The following is a 25,008-nucleotide window of genomic DNA, read 5'->3' on the forward strand; positions in this document are numbered from 1 at the left end:
CAAGCTCCGTAAAATTACAAAATATAATTTGTACGATAGATAGAAAATTCTTCACTAGTAAAAAACGATGAATATAACGACACGTTTTTTAACTATAAAATAATTTAATCATTGCCCGTTTGAAGCCAGTTTTTAAATTATGTTTTTCGTTAACATTTACATAATAAATCATTTTACTTAAACTTATTTGATAGCAACGATTTCTAAATTATATTCGATTATTTGTTTTTTGCATGATTGCGACCTTACATTAAAACTTTTTACACGAATGAAAAATTTTCGACTTATCTTTGTTTATTAAAAAATGACAGTGCGTACAAAAAAAAAACAAAAAAAGCGCTAACAATACGATCGAGAATGAAGTACAATAAGTATATATGATTGATTTAAACGAATGTATAGAAGAATATCATGTGTCAAGACAGTAAAATGTGGTCTATCACTTCGGGCCTCATTGGCAAGCTTCCAGTGTATTGTTTCTGAAGATGTTAATGCTGTTAGCCCTAAGGCTTTTACAGCTTCATCGGTACTGAGTTCACGGAGCGGAAGGGTCCGTGAACTAGATTGCTTCCAGTCAGTCATTGAGCCATGGAGTGAGCTATGCTCGGAGTTACTCGCCAAAATCAAATCAGGAATAAAGAGATCCGTAGACGAACAAAAGTAGTAGACATAGTCTAGCGGATTCTGGCGTAGAGGCCACGGTCCGTCAAGTACAGCGTAGAACAATAACGAAAGACAATGGAAGTAGACAATCAAGCCTGCTCGATGTAGGCCGCTTCTAACTGATCTAAATACAAATCTTTGAGGGGGCCTATGTCCCAGCAGTGCACATCCTACAGCTGAAATGATCATTACCATGACAATAATTTATTATGTATGATTTAATTGTCAATTTTATATTCAAATATATAAACAAAATTAAAATAAGAAACCTTGTTTATTTAGAATTCATAACAACATTACTTAGTTAATAAAATTATATTACAAAATAGAATAATATAGTCAACGTTTTGTTAGTACTAAAAAAAATTTTAAAGTGTTCCCACTATTGTGAGACGAACCTGTTAAAGTTTGGACCCAATTCTTAGGTCATGTCTTGGCGGTTCTTCTGAACATCCGCGTCGGAGAAATACGAAAATTCTTCACGAGGGATGTCAAGGATGCCAACTTAGCATTGAGCTCCCTTTTACCCAGAGATCTTTTTTTTTTTTTTGAAAAAAAGTAGTATTCTAGCAAAATCATGTCTTAGACTCCCAAATTTGCACCATGCAACTTCGTGATATAGGGTTTCAAGCTGACAGAGGTGACGCTGGTAAAGAAACCGCTGATTTCATAAATTTAATTATCACCTGTATACAAAATGCGTATTACCAACATCATCACGTCAATCGACACACATCCTAGACAAGGCATAAGCCTCTCCCAAATAACGAGAAGAGATTAAAAACGATAAAAACAATAAGATAAAGAACGATAAGTGTATTAAAATGTGTACAGTTATTATTTCTTATAATTATTTTTGTAAACAATACTGTCCTAAAATCTAGTTATTTCTTCTCGAAGTTTCACTATGGCCGTGTGATGAATCGATCATTTCGAATTGAATCCGATAGAACGCATGTCTCAATCAATTAACCTGTAAGGTACAAGTGGTCTTTTAAAGTATCGCTTTCAAGAGAATTTTTTCTGTTATTTGCAGGCATGCAACGCTACCAAAGACATGTGTCACACCACCCACACAGCCGAGATCCGTGTAGTTGAAATGGAAAACTACTCTCCAGTGATCTTTCACATTCTTAAATTCCTCGGCTAACGTTCATGTTGACGACATATTTTTTTCTTTACATAAATACCGGTAACAGTGTTTCAATTGTTTACGAGAATTATTTTCTCGAACATCTTAAAAGAGGAAACATTGTAATAACTAAAAATGGCGGATAATGATTGTGATTTTGTTATTCAAGCACTTAAAACGACCTTAACATTGGAGAGTGGTGTATAAAATTATAATTTAACACTTATACATTAGCACGCGAAAAGAGCTCTTCGCGTATAGTGTATGTTGTTAGCCTTGTAATGTTCCGGGGTACGTGTAGAATCCATTATCAAGAAGCTCCGAGTCGCTGGTGGATACCTCTTACCGTTCTGATTTTCTATCTAATACAGTGATTTTTAAACTGCGGTACACGAGATCTCATTGAAATTACAATATGTACAATATGGTGCTACCAATATATAATTTACTCACAATAATTACTCAAACACCTTCAGACTAATTCTAGGATAAGTTTACATCGAGTTTCTAGATTTAATTTCAACCATATTATCAAGATTTACATATTAAGGAATTATCGGACTGATCAATTTTCTATTTGTGTCAGTAAATAAAAAAAATAAAAGCCACAGCAACAAAGCCAGGCTTACTTCTTTCTGTCACTATATATTTATTCTCATTTATATCAGCTCAGGATTATTTATAATCATCACTAGCACGTCACGATAGAAATGCCAGAAGAACCAAATTCAACAAAAACTAAAATCAAAATTAGCTTTCTTATAATGATTTCCTTTAACTTAAACGACAGTTCCCAATGCGCCCTGATCTATAAACAGTTTACAACAAACAGATAATATAGCTCAGAAAAGAGTGTTTGAAATTGTAATGGATGAAAGATAGATGAAAATGAAGTAAAAGTAAAAGAAATTGAGACGCATGAAAGAAGAAAAAGAGTAGTTAAAAAAACTGAAAAAGACTGCATGAGTCGTCTGAAATACGGTGCCAAGAAAAACAAGCCAACTTTAATGTAAAAAATTAATAATAAAATTATGTTCCATTAAAGCGTTCGTTTGTAAATACATTATTGAAAACTAGGAACTAAAAACAATTGACAAGTTACATTGCTAGCATCAAAAACATTTCAAACATTTCAATGAGAATCAAATGAATTGAATTTTAAAAATTCCAGTATTCAGGAACTAAATTTACAGAAACCAAATTTCATATTCACATATGGGTACATATATTATATTTCTGAACATATATAATTTGATTGTTTAAACTCGAGGAGTAAAAATACACTGAATTTATCATAGATTTCAGTATTTTAAGTGAGTCAGTCAGAGTCAGTATATTTAAAATCTATTGTTTCTTTCCACTAATTTATTTTTGCTGTATGACCTCTGAATATATAACCTTAATTACATTTGAACTCTTGCCAATATATCATGTTTTTATTGGTTTCAATACCAAGAGGTTAAAAATACCAAAAGGTTAAAATATTACTTGACAAACACAATACTTGTTATAATTTTTATTTAACTAATTAACACAATTTAAAGAAATAATAGTAATTGGTTTCTATATAGAAAACACTGCTTTTTATGCTTGCTATATTCACGGTAATTCATCTTTAAAAAAATAAGTTAAGATCAAAATTTATTTATATAATATTGGTACTTCTAACAGGACTTTTATTGATCGTGAACTGTTTTTACCTCTATATTATTGTTGACTCTGCTCTGCTTTGCACTGTTTTATAGCTGAGTAGAAGAATCAGGAAGAAATTCCACAACAACTTATCTTCTAAAAAAAAATTAAGAAAAAAATATTGTATGAACTTTTACTATTGTATTAATTTAGCTGTCTCAATTAATACGATAGTAAAAGTTCAATCCAAGCACACCATATCCGAGTCAAATGTAATTATTAATACGTATCGCGGAATATTGTTCATAGTTCGTCACTCCGACTCATGCCTAAACAATGTTATGTAAGTAAGAAAATAAAAAAGTTCATAATTACAATGTAATATTAAGTTTATAATACATTGTTATTGGAAGCATCTTTAGTTTTTGTTCACGTTTCAAGTGCTAATCTATGTATAATAGAAGATAAAAATAGCGATCATAGTCTAACAATTATAGTAAAACAAATGCATAAAATAAGGACGTAAAAACATAAAAGAGACGATCAAAAGTGATACATAAGTAAACCAAAGAAAACCAAAATAAGCAAATTGTATCTGTGATATTATGGTAATTGTCAAAGTGAAAGGAAAATTTTAAAGAATGATAAAATCTGTGAAGGAAGGATGAAGAAAACTGTGGAAGACTCTTTCTGAATTGAAAATTTTTTGACCATACTTACAGCTTTAACGATAGGCCCTAATAACGGAACCAAATCAAAAAATTACGATAAAAATTGAGATTTATTATTTATAATAAAAGAAATATACATATATTTGTTCACGTTATTATTCACTTTAAATATTATGTGCAATGACCGCTGAAATAATTACGTTATAAAAATATTGCTAAAAGCCATATTCGATACAAATTAAAGTAAAATTAACTCTGTGGCATTCACTTAAAGCTGCGACGATTCCAAGCGTCCCTTAAATCTAGGAAGAGTCCTCAACAAATTTAGACGGATTTTTTTGTGATCACACTCACTACACTGTAATCAAGCAATTCATCCCCAAGCTTCATGATCACCAAAACATCCTAAATAGTATTTTGCGACTAGTTTCTATTTAATAGACTTTTTTAAATTTATTACATTATAATTCAGAGATAGAAGTTTATTGCCCGCGAAAATCGACAGACGGTAGAAACATATGACATGGCCGTTTCAATTACTGTTACGTGAAGTCCCTACTAATCACGATTCAAATGAAGTAGATTGCATATCTAAATTCAATTCATAAGACAGATTTAATACCAAAACGTGCACAATTTACCTCATTTGTTAATATAGTGCTACCAAAACTGCAGTACCGCGCTTTATGTTCACCCAAAGGAGGGGTTTTGAAAGAGGGGGTGCTGGTTGCTCCGTATCAAATTCCACTACCAACATTTACGATGGCGCACGCTTTTTTTCCTCGGCGCGTTTTTACATTTTTATTTACTTTATTGGAGATAAACAGTAACAAAAGGCAGTAAGAAAGTACAAACTTAGAAGCTTAGAAATATAAAATTAGTTACAATTGTTACCTTACAAATATCTCACTGGGAACATGTAATGATTTATAGTCAAACAATGAAAAACAAATAAAAACATAACTAAACAGGGATCAAAGATTATGGTTTATATATTTATATTATGTTTGTTTATATATTTATGTTATGGTTTAAATTTATTATATATTCATGTTATGGTTTAAATTGTATTGTATGTACTCAATAATTTCGAACGAAATTGTTTTTGAAATTTTAGCACAATAATAGAATAAGAAAGGGCCAATATCTAGCCACCTCCGCACATGCAGTGGTTGTCGTGCATGAAAGTGCACCGCCCGCCAGCCCGCTCGTAAATGCGCATGCGACAGACAATGCCAACTACACAACCGCCACCGTAAATTCACTCAACACGTGTTTCACCCCTCCACGGGGCATCTTCAGGAGTTGTTACACAGATTAGATTATAAACACCGGGTGTTTAGCACTTACGAACGGGCTGGCGGGCGGTGCACTTTCATGCACGACAACCACTGCATGTGCGGAGGTGGCTAGATATTGGTCCTTTCTTATTTAGGATGGACTCCCGCAATGTAACGCCTGAATCCATTAAATACAATAATAGAAATAAGGGTATGTTTATTAGGAGTGTGTAACAGTGAAGAGTCTACATTTGTACTACTACTACTATCCTTGCTCTTATTTTTAATTTGTAATTATAATGTAATTAAAAATGTAGTATTCGAAGAATTGCTCCTATGAAGCAGCTGCGGGTGGGGTACAGCGTTCGTACAAATCGATAGATTGTCGATAGGCGACCACGAGCTGATTGACGCGATCTCTTGACGAAGCCTATACCTTTCAGCAGGCATCTATCGGCTGACATGGTGGTAGCGGTGGTAGATGTAAATAAAATAATAAAATGAAATTATTACATTTAATTTTATTATTTATGCACGAAAAAGAATAACAATATTTTTTATTTCATTTGAAAAGCAAAATTGCGTAGTTTTAAAAAAAATCAACTATGTAAACGCATCATAGAATATCTTTCCATTTATTGTAGTCTACTACAACCACCTGGCTTTTTGATGTGATGATGAAAGTGCTGTTGAAACTGTTGAATGATAACTATTGAATGTTATTGAATGTTAACTAATGGATATATGACTACTTTGAAAATGGTTGATGAATATAAATACCGTGACAATAAGTTTTCAAATTAAACTAAAGCCGTGGATAGACCTAAGGTCTCATCTCTCTCTACTCATTAACCCCGTATTTTACTACGAAAATTAGAAAAATATACAATCAAAATTATCACGTTAGCCATATAACCTTCAATAGCTTGATCTACATCCAACGTCTACAGAGAATTTAATATAAAGATATTTAATTGTATTTAAAATAATAAACAAACACAGATGACTTGCTACAAAATAACGACTAATAGTGTTTTTGCTTAACTGACAACAGTGAAACAATTGCCTGTAATAAATATAACGGAAAACAATTAACAGGTGTTACGACATTATAGCTCGTGCAATTAGGCGCATAATTATTTCTAATTCCGTTACTTGTCATTCGATTATTTACCACAAAATAATGTATTTTTAATCTACTTTAACATTTTCCCTACTGATTGAAAGAAGCAGTTTAATATGACATTATACAATTATGAAATTACACGTTAGAACTGACCATATACATCACGTTGCAAGAAAATGAAAAAAGATGTTACAAACAAAAGAGGAATGATTTCGATAACACAAAGGTGGAAGAAAGAAGAGAATTTAGTAAATAAATTATTATTGTAACAGATATCTCTATGCACTCAAGATAGAGGAAGTACGAGAGACCTCCTGTAACAGACGCCATCAACAAAAGCAAAAAAAAATAGGCATGTCAGTTATAATATTCGTTGACGAGCGCACAGTTGCTGAATGAGCTATGGAAAGAGCTTGAGTATTCTCTCCGAGATTAAATCAGTGATGAGATTCGATTACGGTTGAAAATAACTGACATAGCCAAGCAAATCAGCAAGTTGAAGTAGCAGCGAGCACACGAAACGGCACAGGAACGATTGTAGCTGGAACCTTAAGATTCCGGAGTTGAGTGTATATACCGACATACGCAACATAGAACCTTTACCCACAGGGTGGAAGACAACGATGTAACGGTCCTCGGAAGATGCTAGATCCACGCCACTTCCAATCGGTTGGCATTGCATTCCACATAACAGCGACAACAGTGGGGGATGTCTTCAATATATAAAATAAAATAGAATGTAATAATGTCTATATTGATCAATTGCTCGAGAGAGAAATTCATTGATTTAGTAGTTGAGATGTATTAGCAATGTAGTGATGGTATTCATATCTGTTAGAAAAGAAAATGATTAAAAAATATATATTTATTTTGATTGATGCTACTTTTGATACATATATTCATCTTAGTTACACACGCTTGTCTAACATCCATGAAATTCACATTTGAACTTGCATCGCCAGCAGTTTAATGGCAAAAAAATCCCTATAGCTTTTAGTTTTTCTTTTAACTTTTTTATGTAATTAAATAAGAGATGAAGATTGAACACCATTGATACCACGTGTGTTAGTTCCTGCAGTTCCGCTAACAGGCTTTAAAAGGAAACTATTTAGTAAGCCCCAAATTTTGCCAAAACGAGGTTTTTGCTAGAGGTTCTTTGCGATCTGACACCTCATCATCATTTTAGCCGTAATACATCCACTGCTGGACACAGAACGGCCTCAGAAATTTCCAACAGGACCGATTGAAAACGGCCTGCATCTAGATCTTCCGAGGACTTTAATCATCCGACAATGATCTTCCGACACAAAGAAAGAAGACGATTCGAATTTTAGGCACTACAAGCCCAGTATAACAATCATTTCCATATTAGTAAAAGAGAAGACGAAGAAGTAGAAGGAATTACAAAGTTTTGTATTACTAGTTATATTACTAGTAATAACTAGTTATAGTTTCCTTGCTGTTATACGATCCGGAATTGTCATTTTTTTTGACACAAAATTGATTCCGGACCATCTATTTCTTCATTTTTTATCTTTTTAACCGTCGTAATCATAAATTATTTATTATATAATCAGCTCGTAATTATTTAAGAAAATATTATAACGTATAAATGGAATAAATAAATTATAGCATAGATTGTCATTTAATTATTTTTACATCACTGATTAAGACAAGTGTGCAAGTATAAAGTAGAACAAATACTACTTTTTTCATTACTATTTACATGAATATAATTATTTATTTACATTTTTGAATTGAGTACTGTTAAATACAGACATATTTCATGTTCATTTACCATCCATAATATTACTTTAACGTTTTAATTTACTTATCCTTCTCCTTTTCAGCCAATAGACGCCCGCTGCAAGGCATAGGCATTACCCAAAGATCGCCGCGATGACCGGTCTTGCGCTACCAGCAACCAGCGACCATAGCTATGCGGGTCCACCTAGTGGGAAGCCTACTCACGCCGCGTCACCACCCCATCAAGAAGGTCACACACAAGGTGACAAGACACGCCCAAGCAAGAGGGCGCACCGAATAGCAACTACCAGGAGGCAGTTGCAAGAAGAACATCATCATCAAGAAGAACACCGACGCCGACGCGGACTCCAACACCACCATCGAAGGAGAAAAGCAGCAGCAGCAACACAGCAAGTCTCTCGCAGCGCGCTGAAGCGCCGGGAGGCGGCGACTAGTATAGAGTAGTAGGAAGGAAATTTTTATTAGAGCCCTGAGATCGACGAAGTTGTAAGAGCCCCAGAAGGCTAACAACAAGAACAACATTCGGAATACAGCCGCGTCACCCAGCTCCCGATCGTCACTCGAGAACCTTTCGACCCCAACAACCACCGGTAGCACGAGCGCTGTATCCCCGCCTACCTACCATTCCTAACGAACAACTCTTCGAGCTACGTCGGTAACATTTTTTCTTCTGGATCTCCTCATTTCTAATTCAAGTCCAAGTTCAATCTATACAAAAATACTGGAGTATCTGTTTGTATAAAATGAACGCTTTTTACTACTTGCATATGAATATTCACACACCGCATATATCAAAATTATATATTTTTTTTAATTTTCATGTCTGTTTGTAATTAAAAAAAATATAATAAAATAATGAAACCTACAAAATTCAGTGCAATCGAGAACCCGGAGGAGAACAGCTAATAATAATTAAAATAATAACATATAAATGTAAAACTATTTAAAATTATGCAATCAATACGTATTATTTTGATATACTATTAATAAAACATCTTTAATATATACACGCCAATGCATACATTACGAGTACTGAACCAATAAAAATGTTATTACATCATTAAGGAAAATGTTTAATTGTTCTATAAAACGATAAATAAGGGGAAAATCGCTGATTATAATTACACAACATTACGAATTACGTATGATAGGTATAACACAAAATTTACAGTAAAATTATGGTAAAAATATTTCAAGTGTGCATTTACATGCACTTTTAAAACATAGAATATTTTAGAAATATACGTAGTAAGCTACCATCGGCTCGGAAAGCTGTTCTGCTGAGAAGAGCCGGCCAGAAACTCAGCGATTGCTCTTTTTAAATGAAATTAAACAATTTTTGATTTATAAATTATTATATCAACCATGTAAATGAGTTAATAAACTAAGTTCCACACATTTCGATCGACTAAAAACTTGAATCTGAATCTGAATGAAATCTTGAATGCTAAAATAAACACTAACAACATTAATTAATGTATGACACACGTTTCACATTTCTAACTTAAACGATTATTATTAGAACAGGTTTAATAACAATCAAGTTAATTATAATTTGAAGCCAGTTCGGTCTGCGAATGTGATAGACGGCGGTTGTAAGTGTGGCTACCACGTGCAGTGCGTGCAAGGACTTTAAAAAAAGCAGTAGTGGCGAAGAATAAACAAACCAGTGCGGTGTCTGTGACGTTGTTGAAAAGCGTAGAAAGGTCACGGCGAGTGTCGACTATGGCAGCGCGTGTGCATATCATTTCCTCGAGTAAATAAAACATGAGCCGAGTTCCCGCACACCAGCAGTGGCTTCCAAGGAGCCGTGATCCTGAGCGTGCCTTCCCACGCCATACCGTATGACACAATCGAACGGTGACGAGCGTCAATTGCTCGCAGTGCATAGTGATATCGCAATATATTTTTAGTTTTATTCGTGAAAACTCGAGGATATGAAATTTATTTTTTTAAAAGTGAGTAAATATTTTTAAATTAAATTTTTCGTCGGTCAGTACGCAATAAATAATTTCGTAAAGTTTGATTTTATTTAAGTTTCGTTGAGAAATTCAATTTACTATAATATTTATATATTTTATTATGTTACTAATTATAATAAATATTTTCAAAAATATATGTCTATAAGTATTCTATATTCAAAACAATTTTTTTATTAATTTGCATAACATGTTATAAATTTCATTAATTTAAAAACAACATAACAAAATGTTTTACGTTTGTTATAATTTTCAATAATATATCTAACAGCAAATGAATTGGAAAAGAAATGAAAGTGAAAGAGATTTATAATTAAAAAGAGTGTAAAATGAAAACCTTTAAAAAATAATATCTGTTAATGGTAGTTAGATATTTTAATTTATTCTAATTTTAAGACCCATTTAATAATAAATCTTACAATAAATGAATTTAGTAAAAAAAGGATTATACTTTTTAAAAAATTATTTGATGCCATTTTAATAATATATCTTATAGTAAATGAATTCCAATAAAACTGGTGAAGCACATTCATTAGATATCTTAAAGAGAATGAAATTTATTTAACTTCATTAAGAAAACTACGCCAAAAACAACGTAAGTCTACGCAGTATTACATACGTCAAACAAACTTCTTAACATGTGACTGTCGCAATTTTTTTACAAAACAATTACTTCCTCCACGTAGCAAAAACAAACATGCATTTATTATAAACATGAATGTAAAAAAAACATAGCGACAGTAATTTTATTTATTCACTTTTGAGAATATCTTTTATCCTTTCACAATTGTACACGGTGTTAAAAATTACAACTTGATAATGGAAGATTATTAAATTATTGATAATATATTTAAATTAATTATTAACATAATGTATTAAAATGCTTAAATGATGTTAAGATATAACAACATTTTACTTTAAAATTATCAGATGTATCATCATTCCAATAAAATTTAAACTATCATATACTCGTATATAACTGCTATGGAAGGGATACTTAAAAACATATTTAATAACTAGAACAAAGAAGGATTTTTATTATTAGCTTAGTTTAAAATTAAAACAAACAGGCAATAAGTATTGAGCGCTGATAACCCATCTATAGAAGATTAGGCCTTCCGATCGTAGCTTGCGATTTCGATTCCCGGAATACTCTCTAATATAATTCACACTGTTCACATTATTTAGGATCGCCACTGCTCACAAATAAGTTTCCAGAAAATAGATATTAGCATCATCTGAGTATTGTAATACAACAATGCGACCGTCAACTCGGCAGCCAAGCGGGGCGATTATAGTATATTCACCCATTAATTTCCATGGCCTATGTCTATTGGCTGAAACGAGCATAACTTAATAACGGCAATCAGCACTTTGGATTCGGAAATTTTTCGTTAAAACTCGGATTTCCCCATTAAGTCCCAATCCGGTTATAATGTGCGTGAAAAGGTTTCTTTAAAGTTGACACCTATCTTTCCATTCTTTGAATTAAGTTCAATGACCACTTATTATTTTAATCATATAATCTAATAATCTAAAATATAACTATAATGATAATACTTACGACTTAAAAAAAAGTTACTAAATTCATTTTGAAAACGAACTTCTGATAAAACAAATAATTTTACTAACTTTCGCGCTCTTAGAGACAAAATAATTAAAACACTTTTCAACTTGGTGGCCTTGAATACGGGGCCATATCTATAGGCAAGACTTATACAACTTTCTGTAAAAGATGACGTGACGACAGGTGACGTGAATACACTCGACTCTTTTTTCACACAATTTTAAAATCAAACAGTTCTCCCATAACAATTCATACACAAAATGTGTATACGCGATTTTTTTTTATTACAATTAGAATCCCTAAAACATATATTTCAATCAGCACGGAGCATGCATTAAAATTTCATCGTGATCTTAAGTCTTTTAGCTATATATATCACGAATAATATATGCAAGATGAGAAACCTAAAAAATAGCAAATAACAGATTTTTAACTTAAACAATTGTGCTAGACTTATATGAAATATCTACTCATAACAGCATTTTTGGTTCCCACTGTAATATGTAAGGACTGATTAAAAGATATGGCGAATGAATTTTTATACCAAAAAATGCTGCATTTGCTTCTATTTGAATAAATACGTTTTTTTTATTTTGGCCCCCGCTATTGGGGGCCTCTTGTACCCCCTATTTTGTGTGGGACAGGGACTATTCAACGTTATTTAATTTTATTTACATTTTTATTATTTTCATTATCGTCTTTCATACATCTTATGATCTTTCGTTCTTTTCATTCTTGCCACAATTCTTCTTTCCCTTTCGCTCTGTAACGCCTTTCATATATCCCTCATTACTCTTTAACATTTTTATTATTTTATTTCTATATAGGATGAATAAATACGTTAGATAGTATTCATTGAGATAGTCTGTAATAAATTTGAATAAGTTGCAACTAGTCTATCAACTTCTACAGCCAGGAGAGTGAGGCCATATTCGATGTATTGTTACTGCATCATGAATTTTGAACAACGCGTTAACTTAAAATTTTGTTTTAAATAGCAGAGAAATGCCAAAGAAGCCCATGAAATGTTACAATCGGTGCATGGTAATAATGTGTTGACTTTGAAGACTGTTTACCAGTGGTATGAGAAATTTAAAAGCGGGAGTGAATCGGTTAAGGATGAGAGGAGGTCGGGGTGTCCGAGTTAAACAAAACTGACGAAAACACGCAAAAAGTAAAAATTCGATCATATAGGCGATTGACGGTTCGAGAACTTGCCGAGGAACTGAACATCTCGTATGAGTCCGCGCAAAGCGGTTACAATACTGATGATTTGCAAATGAGACGCCTCAGTGCGGAATTCGATAATGCATCGCTACTAATTTGCGAATTTATAGAAAAAAAATATAACTGTCTTTTCACACACGACTTACTCTTCGAATTTAGCACAATACGATCTCCGGCCCCTCAGAAAAACAAAAACCGTTTAAACACAATAACCGACATTGAAATAGCTACAGACACAGACAGGCAGAGCAGCTAAGGGCCTTCTGAAAGAAGCATTTCAAAAGTGCTTCCAATCGTGGAATCAACGTTAAGGATAAGAACATGTTAGGAAGAGTGCTTTGAAGGAGATAAATTTAAATTTTATGTAACTTCAATTCGAAATCAAGCGTAAGCGAGTCACCCTATTTTTATCATACCTCGTACGTACACGCTTGTTATCAAGAAGCGATAAATAGTTGCAAAATTGATTTTTATTCCTAATTTAAATTTATACTTATACTCGTATTATGCCTGTGGATTGGATTTAATTATTTGTTTTGTAATAACAGTTAATTGAGTTTCGTTAGTTATGAATACTTATTTAATATTAATTCATTATAACTTCTTTTGCACGGTTCTTTGTAAAATATTATACACGACGTTTTTAAAATGTTAAACATTTCTACAATTTTTTTTACCCTATTCAGTTTTGCACGCTTATCTCTAGGAACGTATCTACCGTTAAAAAAAGAGTTGGTTATACTTATTACTTTGAGTTATAACCATGATGTAACTGTATGTATTGTAGAAAAAATACTTGAGATATATAGGGAATGCATAAAGTGACAATAAAATTCCTTTAGAGTTTGTAGCTAACAAATGGTTAGCGGCAATCTTTACGTGAATGTTTTCTCTACGGAAACAACAAGCCATGCAGAGGACTGTTCTCAGGATTTCTTTGTGAGTTCGTATTTGTTTCTAATAATCCAAATCAAATGCCGGATACCATGCAATATTTTTACGCATGTATGACGCAAACTCCAAACGGCATGGTGATATTGTATCACGTAATTCAGAACGTTGGCGATTTAAAATCAATTATATTTTGCAAGTTCATTAAACTCGTGACCGTGATATAAATTCTTGAACACCTTTTCCCAAAACCTCACTCACACAAATGATACGTTACATGTATTAAAAACCGGAAAAGTTTGGGATTTATTTTACAATTTAGTAATTGAGACTAAAATGCCAGGAATATTGTTAATATAATAAATATTAAGTAAATAAATAGGATATTAGTCGTATAAACATAACGGAGTATTTTTGATATGCTTAATAGTTTTAATCCAAAAAATTGATAATCTATTTAAATTTATCTCTTCTAACTTGTCTCCTCTTTCGAAAAACAGTCAATTCTTTTCTGAAACCCACTTAGTATCATTTATATTACTGTATTAAAATTACCAGGAATCTATGAGCATTTCGAGCAGTAGGTTTCAACTTGTGTTGCTTGACAAGCTGACGGAATCATCACAGCATACGTTTTTTAAAATTCATCTACTTAGTTTTATTACCATCTCATATTTTATGTACTATTTGCTGGCAGCACTGTATAATAAAAGAAAACAAAATTTTTGTAACCAAAAGGTAGATTTCTTATTAATAATTCAAATTCTTGTAGCTTTAATATTCTCAAGTAATAATAACTAACCTAACCCTAGAACAATCCATCATCCTTAGGCACGGAACACGAAACGCCTATATTGATATTACATCATAAATTTATAATAAATTAATATTTACATATAAAATTAAACGCGACAAAGAAACGAATAGACCGTGGAGGCCAGTCGAAATCATTTTAAATATTTTACAAGACCCGTATTGACGCTGCCTTTGTTAAAATACGTGAATATATAAATAAACGTCAACCATATTCATACGTTGTCGGCGACTGTTTATAATTAAACCACAACCGGGAAAAATGCTAATGCTATTCAACGTAAAATTAAGATTTTTTTCTAAATTTAGTTTCACACGCCTCTCGACGACTTCATTAGGCACATACTATTGAGATTTACATGAAAAACGTTGAAGCGTTTACGCTTATTTGGCGTAAAATACCCGTGTGAAACTTCTCTAACGTAATAAAAAGTGATTTTCATCATGATGTCAGCATTAAGACGTCTGGCTCACACATATATTTCCAAAAAGAACGTCTGGAAGCGACACGTATTATTATTTAATCAAAATCATTTAATCAAATTCGTCGTTTTAGCCCATAGACGCCCACTGCAAGGTATAGGCCACCTACAAAGGTACCGATGGAAGGATATACCATAATCGCCACGTTGGGCAGTCGGGTTGGTGATCGGAGTCTCGAATCGTGGTTCGCAGAGGACGTTGCTCCCATACCTGGGAACTTGTTTTTGAGCAGTGAGAATCCTACATAATTAAAGCACAAATTGTGATTTAAAGGTAGCTTGTACCCCTTGAATCGATGGAAAAAATCAATGGTTTTAGAAGTAATAAACACTGTAATAATAATATATTAACAAAAATTAAGAAAAAGCATTTTTAAAATACGGAATAGTCACAGTAAAACTTAATTATTTTTTAAATTTGTCCGCGCAGAGTATACTCCTAGAATTTATTGGCCTGACGTATTCCAATAGAAAGAAATTATTAATGTAATTAAGAAAGTATTAATTTCAAAATTAAGAAATAAAGAAAGTATTAATTTCAAAATGAAGAAATTAAGAAAGTATTAATTTCAAAATTAAGAAATTGAGAAAGTATTAATTTCAAAATTAAGAAATTAAGAAAGTATTAATTTCAGTAATCAATTTATACAGAATGATTGCAAATAGGTTTAAAGACAAAGCCTTTCGTTCTTACGTTCATCTCTTTTACATCTGTAACTAATCACTCTGTACATATAATTATTTATTTTAAAATATGTAGGTGTTTGCAAATGCGGGTTTCATATTTATAAATATATGTAAATATGACATCAGGGATTTTATTTTGTATTACCATCGATATGACGTTTAGTAAAACGTCATTTATGTTTGTTAATATAAGCTAAATTGCATTATTATATCTAATATAAAAACACATTCACGTTAACTATGAAATTAAGGATTTTATACGAAGATAGCGATTTCCCACAACGTTCACAGAAATTGTTTTACTAAAGAGCTATGTAAACTCGAGACAGCTATACTAAAATGAGACAGCATATAAAAAGAAATAATAAGGTCAAAATGATCGGATATAATTACGTGATATAGTATGAGAATTAGAATTTAATTTAGCCGCTTTCAGATTTTGGATCCGCGAGACATGAGTCAGAAGAAGCTGTGAAAGCCAAAACAGCTAACAGCGTCCAGCACCAATCGAATAAAGCCATATAGCTTAGCTTATAGAATAAGAACGTTTATTAATTTTAGCATCGCGTCGTTTTTGGAAAAGGATCAGAAGCGTGTACAGGCTTACTTATATTGATTGAATCTTAAAGCATGTGGCAAGTCCACATATGACATTAATCATTTTTTGTATACCAAGCGTGGCGAGAGGGCTAAAAGGTCCACTGATGGACAAAGGCCTCATGAATTTCCAATAACATCAGTTACAAGACGTCTTACGCTGCCGTTCCGAAGTCTCCATTACAGAACACGTTTCGAGGACATGATATGTTAATTTAAATTTGAATTTACTGATCTGATACCAACGTGTAAGTGAGTATCACATAGTCTCTTACCGTCTGCTTTTCCTACAACCAGTTTGTCAATGTTATCTACGTGACCAAAATAACTTATGATGTTAGTGTATCTTACTGTTCATGGTATGCGTAACATTTTTCACTAACACAAAATTTCAAAAGCCTCAATCGTATGCATAAAAATAAATAAATCTAATAATTGATACAGCCTTGTCCGTGAACTTGCGAACACATACGGCATTGAGCAGTTATCATAATTATTGTAATAGGCTAATCTTGTAGTAACATAATGGCTTTTAAAACGGATTAGAGTATAAATAAGGTTTTATGCACATATACATAATCTACTACTGCACCGTAATAACAACTCTTGCTGCCACGAAAAATACACTCGCATTTATTATATATCGTTTGAAAGGCAATATTGGAACTATAGCAACGACGCGGTTAAAAACACCATACATTGCGTTGGATACACTAAGCTATAACTGGCCAGTTTAAGAATGAAATTAAAAAAAAAATCGAAAAACGAACCCTTTATTTATCTTTTCACGTGCATTACATTAGATTGTTTATTTTCACAAATTGAAATTAAATTAAAACATGTTTTGAAAAAAAAATTGATAAACATTTTTGTTGTTGTTTAAAAACACAAGTCTTTAGAAATAAAACTAAATTAATTAACTTCCAGTACATATCAATTTTTTCATATTTTTTTATTTTTCAATTCTTTCCAGTATAAATTGATTTTTTTGTTATTACTTTTAAAATTTTTTTTGCAATTGCCCTCTCATGTATGCTGTAACATTTCTAGTAACATTTACCTGAATTTAATCACGTACACTAGTTTAGGAAATTCAAATAAATACCGAAATACATATCGACATATTGTTATCATAGTTATCGTGAACCTTTATCGAAAATATTTACATAACGCTATGTAACAATTACATATTTACTCGAGTGTCAAAGAATTGATAAGAATATTTTACTATAAGCCAACGTAACTTCGGTTCGATGTACATATGTAAGTTTCATAACTTGGCGACCTGCACATATACGCCCATTTGCGCACGTAAGTGATTTTTTGTTATAATTTTTTATTTATCTCTATTCACTAAACTGACATACAATAAAAAAATAGCTAGCAGACATGACTTAACTTAATTTCACAATTATTTCCATCTTTTCATTGTAAATACTACTTGCGTAATATTGTTTTTCCTCAACCGCACAAAAGATAATTTTAACTTTTTTTTCTGGAAATCACAATGAACTTAGCTTCCATTCAATCATTTTTTTTTGTCTAAGAAGTCATGTCATTATCTTTAAGTATAGAGGATTTACATGAAACTTTTTATACATACGAGAGTTTAAAGTTTAAAAGTAAATTTCTTTCGGCATCTTTGTGCATCAATCAAAATTAAATGATCCGTAAACGAATGCAACCGACGTAGCTGAGCAGTAGAAGAAGCAATGGTTAGACCATGCAGTACTCAAAAGAGATTGACGCCGGGATCTTAAGGTTTAAGAGTGGACACATCAGACCGGCAAGCATGGTGTAAAACATTCACCTATAAGGTGAACAGATCACTCTGTTCAGGTCCTCGGACGACGCAGGGTTTTGCCCCCTCGCTTTCAACCAGTATTATAGTAAAACAATGTGGGCGGCTTATGGCCAGCAGTGGTGTTACGACTATAATAACGATGATGAAGTATTTAAAATTTATATTCTTAGCTATTTCCTTTCGTACCATTATCAACTTGTTTTACTTTCTTTAATTCGGAAACTATTCATTCATTGAAATAATATTTATTTCAATAATGGATAGTTTCCGAATGCATACTAGAATTCTTTCGAATGTATTCGCTAAGGTTGATCTGTCTTATTAAAGTGGGTCACGAACCTAGCTCGATACAATCTTGTATTTTTCCTCTTATCAACATTTGGTTACGTGCTTAAGCGAAGGTCTAAAACATATTGTAAATTTTAGTATGTATCGCAGCTACTGTCTCGGAAATTTTTTACTTTACTAATAAAGAATCTAAATTGAGAAACTTTTAGATGTTTAATTTAAATTTTTATTAACATTTGTCAAACGAAAACAAAATATTCTTTTAAATTAAATAACACTGAATATCTAGGAAAATTTCCACAGGTTAAAACAGGATAGACTTAGCCTGGAAACTGATTAATCAAAAAGCCTGATTTTAATATTGTTAAAATGCCTAATTAACCATACAATTATGAATTCATCGAGCTTCAATATTTCAGATTTTACCCGCTGAAAACTTTTTAGTATTATTAGGAATTTTTCCATTAAATTATTGTCTTACTCCATCAGAATTTCTCTCTATTTCTCCACATGTATCTAAATTTCCTGCAATTTATTTTAGACCCTTAATAATTACCATTCCTTTAATCTTGTAATAACCAACCATTATTCTTCTTTTTTTTTAAAGAGCCTGCGGATTCTTCTTCCTTTTATTTAAATCTTACCATTATTCTCATAATTAATTCAATTAACCACTTATTTTTAAACAGATCATAAATTAAGTATATCTATAATAACCAAAAATTTCCAAATACACACTGGTTATATATACACACTGGTTATTGGGACAATGTATAGCACATTTACTGTCAATTAATGTACAAAAAGAATATTATGATAATATAGTTAAAAGAGCGATTTTAAAAATTTGAATCACTGCATATTAAAATTAATTTTTATTTATAATCTGTCTCGGTGAGATAATCTGTGTACTTATAGATATTAGCCTTTTGCATTCCAAAAGAAAAAAAAATATGTTACGTGTTTCAAAATGGCGCTGTAAACTCACAAATAAGCTAAAACTACTCCTATAACCACTCTTACCCTGTAGAAATATTCAAAGAATACTACTGTCCATGTTACGTTACGTCCGTCGATACTGTCCAGCAATCTATGAGGCATAACAAAACCCGATAATTCTTTAAATTGTATACACGCCATTGTTATTATCTGCCTCGTTAGATGATACAGCCGGTGGAAAATCATAATCAATTAAAAAAGACGGATGTCATTTCCCTACATACTATTATCAAACAGCATCCGTCGTAAATACATATGTAAGCTTAACACGGGAACACTTATCTGATGACGTAAAATCACTTGCAACTAACGAATAAAAGCAAAATGTTGCTTTTTGTTAACTTCTACTTTTGATACGTTATTCGAGAAGTAATTTTAAATATTATATACTAAAGCATTATTCCATTTATAAAGGACTGTACTTGTCGTTGACTCGCCAGTTCCTCGTCTGTTCCTCAAGAATAATAAATCATTGTGATATAAACAACGGGATATTTTTGTAAGGCTAATTAAATAAATCAACAAAATAAACCTTCATTGATGTCATGTCACACTATTTAAATCTACACTACGGATTCATCCAACAGCATTTTCTTCGTCAAATGCACCTTCTATCCGTCTTTGTTTCTTAAGGTTTTTCTCTATTCAGGACCAGCTACTTTTCCAAGGTTATCCTTCCATCGTTTTTATTTACTTATGCTTCTTTTTCATCCAAGGGATACAAATCTGTTACTCGCTTAGTTTATTTGTCGTTATTTTTTCGTACAAATGTCAACTTCAACTCCATTTTTAGTTCTTTTCGCGTCCCTTAGCTCTCTTATTTTTAATAATCTTATTTTATCTTTTATTTTGACTTCCGTTACACTTCCTTCTATTCTGTTTTAAGTATACCTTTATTTCATAAATTAGCTTTTCCAATGCCCGATGTCATGCAAATATACAAAATAGCACAAAACAGTTTTGCATTTGACTTCTGGCAGTTGATTTTCAGTTTTCCAAATTAAGCTAACTAATATTCTTAAATTCATTAAATATCTTCTAGGCAATCATGTACTATCGTAGACCTCGTCATCGCTTAACATCAGGCGAGTCAGAAGTCAAATGCGTCGCCTAAAAAAGATAAAAAATAATATATATTTGTTATATGGTTTTAAACAGTCAAATGTTACATAAGGGATATAGCAGTCGACTGTTGAAAATCAACTCAGTAATTGATCTAATACAAGTATTTATTTGGTTTCAATAAACCAATTGTCATACCCACTAAGCCTAGCCTAACCTAATTTAATTACACCAGGAATTTCATTGCCTCAAAGCTAAGATCATTTACTATGGATATCTGAATGAACTTCTTCTCTGGTCGTCATAATTATATCAGCTTATAGACGCCTACTGCTAGGTATAGACCTCCACAAAGATCACCACCATGGCCGGTGTTACGCTGCCTGATCCAACAACTTTAGCTATGTCGGTCTACCTTGTGGTTAAAATTAAATAATAAAAAAATACCGCATTTTATTTATAGCAGACAAAAACGTTTGTAGAAAATTAATTATCATTGGTGAATGATATAATACAAATATTATTTATTATTAGAGAACGTAACTATCTATTTCCACCAAGGTGGTGGAACTTGAACATTATAATGGGTTTAATATTCTACCTGTCCACTATTTTTAAAGACAAATTCAATTTATATTCTTAATGTGGCCGCTCTTAATCATCGCCTGTGATGGGGCATTGTCCAGTCTGTCCCCAACCGCACAGACGTGACTTGCTCTGTAATTTACGTTTTCTTCGAAAAGAGGCCGTTAGATCACTCGATTTAACTTGCATTTTACCTTATATCATCGATTGGAATGTCTTCTTATTTATACTTATTATAAATAGGTGGAATAGGTTTTAAGCTTTTTTTCTCAAAAAAGAGCTATACCACTAAAGTAATAAAAAGTAAAGCTTTTCCCAACCCTATAACCTAATGTGTAGAATATCTTGTACATAGAATTCTTCTTCAGAAATTATAAGTTAATACATTAATAGAAACATACTGCGTTAAAGATTTTTTTAAATATATTGCTTTTTTATAAAATACATCAAAACAATCTATTCACTTCAAGGGTCTAATTGAAAAACAACAAATCAATTTCAGACCAAAACAATGAACTAAAATTTATGAGCTAGCGCGTCGTGGCATTATACAGGTAAATTTATATTATGGGTGTACCATAAATTTATTATCAGCAAATAAGCTGAACATTAACCCCATTAAAACTTTTACACCTATAACCAATCGCCCCGTTATCATAAAGTAACACGCGCAAGTACTTTTTGAGCTTTATTGAAAGCTAAATTATTGTTTAAACGTTGTTTATCGATCGAAATTTATGTTTAATACATAAAATGACTGATTTATTTAAAGTAGATAGTTTAATTACAGCTCTAAAGGCGTATTACCTGAATATCTTTTAGTAACAAAACTCAAAAAAAGGGGTGCACCAAGAGCATCGCCTCGAGGCGTTATGTTATACCGTATATGTAATCATTAAAAAGCTCATTCGCATTTTCATATGTAGCACTTTATCCAACTCCATTGTCAAACGATCTGCATATTCCTATGGATAGAATAGAAATAAATGCTTGATATGAATTTACTGATTATAATAGTTCTTAGAACCATGATCATTAATTGTGTTTATTTTATGTTTTAAATCATCTGCCAGCTTAACATTTGTGCAATCTACTATCTACTATCGTACTCGTAGGTGTGCTAGAACTTAAGAATTAACGGGTATTAATATACGCTTTCTAGTTAGTTGTTCAAAAATTTTCAGATTTTCCTCTTTTCTTAAAGAGGTAGTTGTTCTAATGAAAAAAAGTTGCCTAATCAACTGTTGTTTTCAATTTCAGATGAACGCGAGGCACCTTCCGCCATCGTTGGCGGTGGCACTATGGATCCTGCTAATCGCTGTCATTCCATCAGAAACTCAATTCTCAAATCCAATTTCGTCATTAATGCATTTCCTCCAGGAAGGCACTACACAACTCGACAATGAACCTCCCGATCAGACCAATATGCTCACAGAATATGATTTCATAATAGTCGGCGCGGGTACTGCCGGATGCGTACTAGCTAATCGTCTAACAGAAATACCTGATTGGAAAGTTCTACTCGTGGAAGCAGGAAACAATGAAAACTTTGTTATGGATATACCACTACTTGCAAATTATCTACAATTCACTTCCGCAAACTGGGGATACAAAACGAAACCTTCCAGTAAATACTGTGCGGGATTTGAGAATCAACAATGCAACTGGCCACGAGGGAAGGTCGTCGGCGGATCGAGTGTCCTAAATTACATGATTTACACAAGAGGTACGTCAAACGATTATAATCAATGGGAGAGTATGGGAAACGATGGCTGGGGATGGGATGACGTTTTGCCGTATTTTAAAAAAGTTGAAAATTTCAACATTCCCTCACTAGATGATCCAAAATACCATGGACATGAAGGGTACTTAAACGTTGAATACTCACCCTATCGTACTACTAAGTCGAAAGCGTGGGTTAAAGGAGCGCAAGAAATGGGCTTCAAATATGGCGACTACAACGGAGCGACCCCATCAGCTATTTCATTTTTACAGTTGTCTATGAAGAATGGTACCCGACACAGCTCAAGTAGAGCTTACTTGCATCCTATCAACAAAAGAAATAACCTTCATCTTTCTAAAAATACCATGGTCACAAAACTAATTTACGACAAAACAAAAACCAAAGTCATAGGAGTAGAAATGGAAAAGCGAAACAGAAAATATAAGATTTTAGCAAAGAAGGAGGTTATACTATCTGCCGGAGCAATTAACTCACCGCAACTATTAATGGTATCTGGTATAGGGCCTAGAGATCATTTGCAATCTATGAATATTCCTGTAGTAAAAGATTTGCCAGTTGGATACAATTTGATGGACCACATAGCCGCCGGCGGCGTTCAGTTTGTGGTCAATAAACAAAACGCAAGTCTAAATACTGAGTATATATTGAATCATTTAGATTTAGTATTTAAATGGATGAGAACACATAAAGGACCATTGTCCACACCCGGAGGCTGCGAAGCTCTCGTGTTCATGAATTTAAAGGATAAATTCAACTCTTCTGCTTGGCCGGACATGGAGCTTCTTTTCATTAGCGGCGGTTTAAACTCTGATCCCTTGCTACGTAGAAATTTCGGTTTCGACGAGCAGATTTTTATGGACACATACTCGTCGTTAGATAAACAGGAGGTGTTTATGGTATTCCCTATGTTAATGCGACCGAAATCGAAAGGCAGAGTCATGTTAACGAGCAGGAACCCTAAAGCTCATCCTGCGCTGTTACCAAATTACTTTGCGTATCCCGAGGACTTACAAAAAATTGTTGAAGGCATTAAAGTGGCCATTGAGATATCTAGACAACCTTCTATGAAAAAAATAGGGGCGAAACTTTACGATGTGCCGATAGATGACTGCTTGAGATATGGAAAATTTGGAAGCGACGCTTATTTCGCCTGTCAGGCACAAATGTTCACATTTACGATATACCATCAAAGCGGCACGTGTAAAATGGGACCAGCATCCGATCCCACAGCTGTAGTTGATTCAAGACTAAGAGTACACGGGATAAGAAAATTAAGGGTAATCGACGCTAGCATAATGCCAGAGATCGTGTCGAGTCATACTAACGCCCCAGTATTTATGATAGCAGAGAAGGGTGCTGATATGATAAAAGAAGATTGGAAAAGAATGAGATGAAAATACTGATGTGATTAGTACAATAAGCACAATCTGTGATTTAAATAAGTTAAGAGCTTGGTGGTACAACGTTATTTAATATCTCTATAATGTTATTTCGGTATTAACAGGCGGAGGTTGGATAGAAATACAAAAGCATTTTTAACCTTGTATATTTTGTAATATAGATTTATTGCATTATTTATTTAGAAAATCTATAATGTAAATTGTTGAAATATATTAAGTACTTAATTTAATTGAAATGTATTAACGCTACTATTCGGTTCTTAACAGAATCGATTATGGGAGCATTAATCGCTAATATTTATAATATTAGCAAAGTCTAAACATAATAAAAAAATAAAAAAAGGGAGAATATTTTGCATTTGTTTTCATTTCAACCCATAAGTATATTTTCTCGATGATTTATTATGGTAAAATCTCTATTCATGTCAAATTTTTTGCCACCTTTAACCTCCACCGTAAGTTGGCAGTCTTTTTATAAAGGGTAATAAATTAGTCAGATTTTTAGTTTGTTCTTTTATCCTTTATAGGCAAAGGATTTAGCCTGTCTCGCCTGATGTTAAACTGTGATAGACAGAAACCTATTCACTATTCTTTTGAAGACTCCTGAGCTAT

At 32.6% G+C, this 25,008-nt stretch overlaps 2 protein-coding genes across 2 annotated transcripts in view; one reads left to right on the top strand and one right to left on the bottom strand.

The window, feature by feature from the left end:
• Window positions 1-25,008, bottom strand: part of Flo2 (flotillin-2) — a 394,067-nt gene that overhangs the window by 320,815 nt on the left and 48,244 nt on the right. The gene's annotated exons all lie outside the window — the stretch shown is intronic.
• On the top strand, window positions 9,851-24,655 carry LOC137924123 (glucose dehydrogenase [FAD, quinone]-like). The gene is made up of 2 exons (XM_068767455.1): window positions 9,851-10,229; window positions 22,513-24,655. Exons 1-2 carry the CDS (start codon window positions 10,209-10,211, stop codon window positions 24,388-24,390), a joined length of 1,899 nt encoding a protein of 632 aa, XP_068623556.1. The 5' UTR covers window positions 9,851-10,208; the 3' UTR covers window positions 24,391-24,655.

The sequence above is a fragment of the Battus philenor genome, unplaced genomic scaffold, assembly GCF_028537555.1.
Source record: "Battus philenor isolate CCGP_79_NKW_IND1 unplaced genomic scaffold, ilBatPhil1.0.hap1 SCAF_23, whole genome shotgun sequence".
NCBI lineage: Eukaryota > Metazoa > Arthropoda > Insecta > Lepidoptera > Papilionidae > Battus > Battus philenor.

Bases quoted from the DNA above. Each gene is read 5' to 3' on its own strand.
- LOC137924123 (XM_068767455.1), top strand. From the start codon at position 10,209: ATGAAATTTATTTTTTTAAAA. The intron at 10,230-22,512 runs GTGAGTAAATAT...TTTCAATTTCAG, and splicing joins TGAAATTTATTTTTTTAAAA to ATGAACGCGAGGCACCTTCC.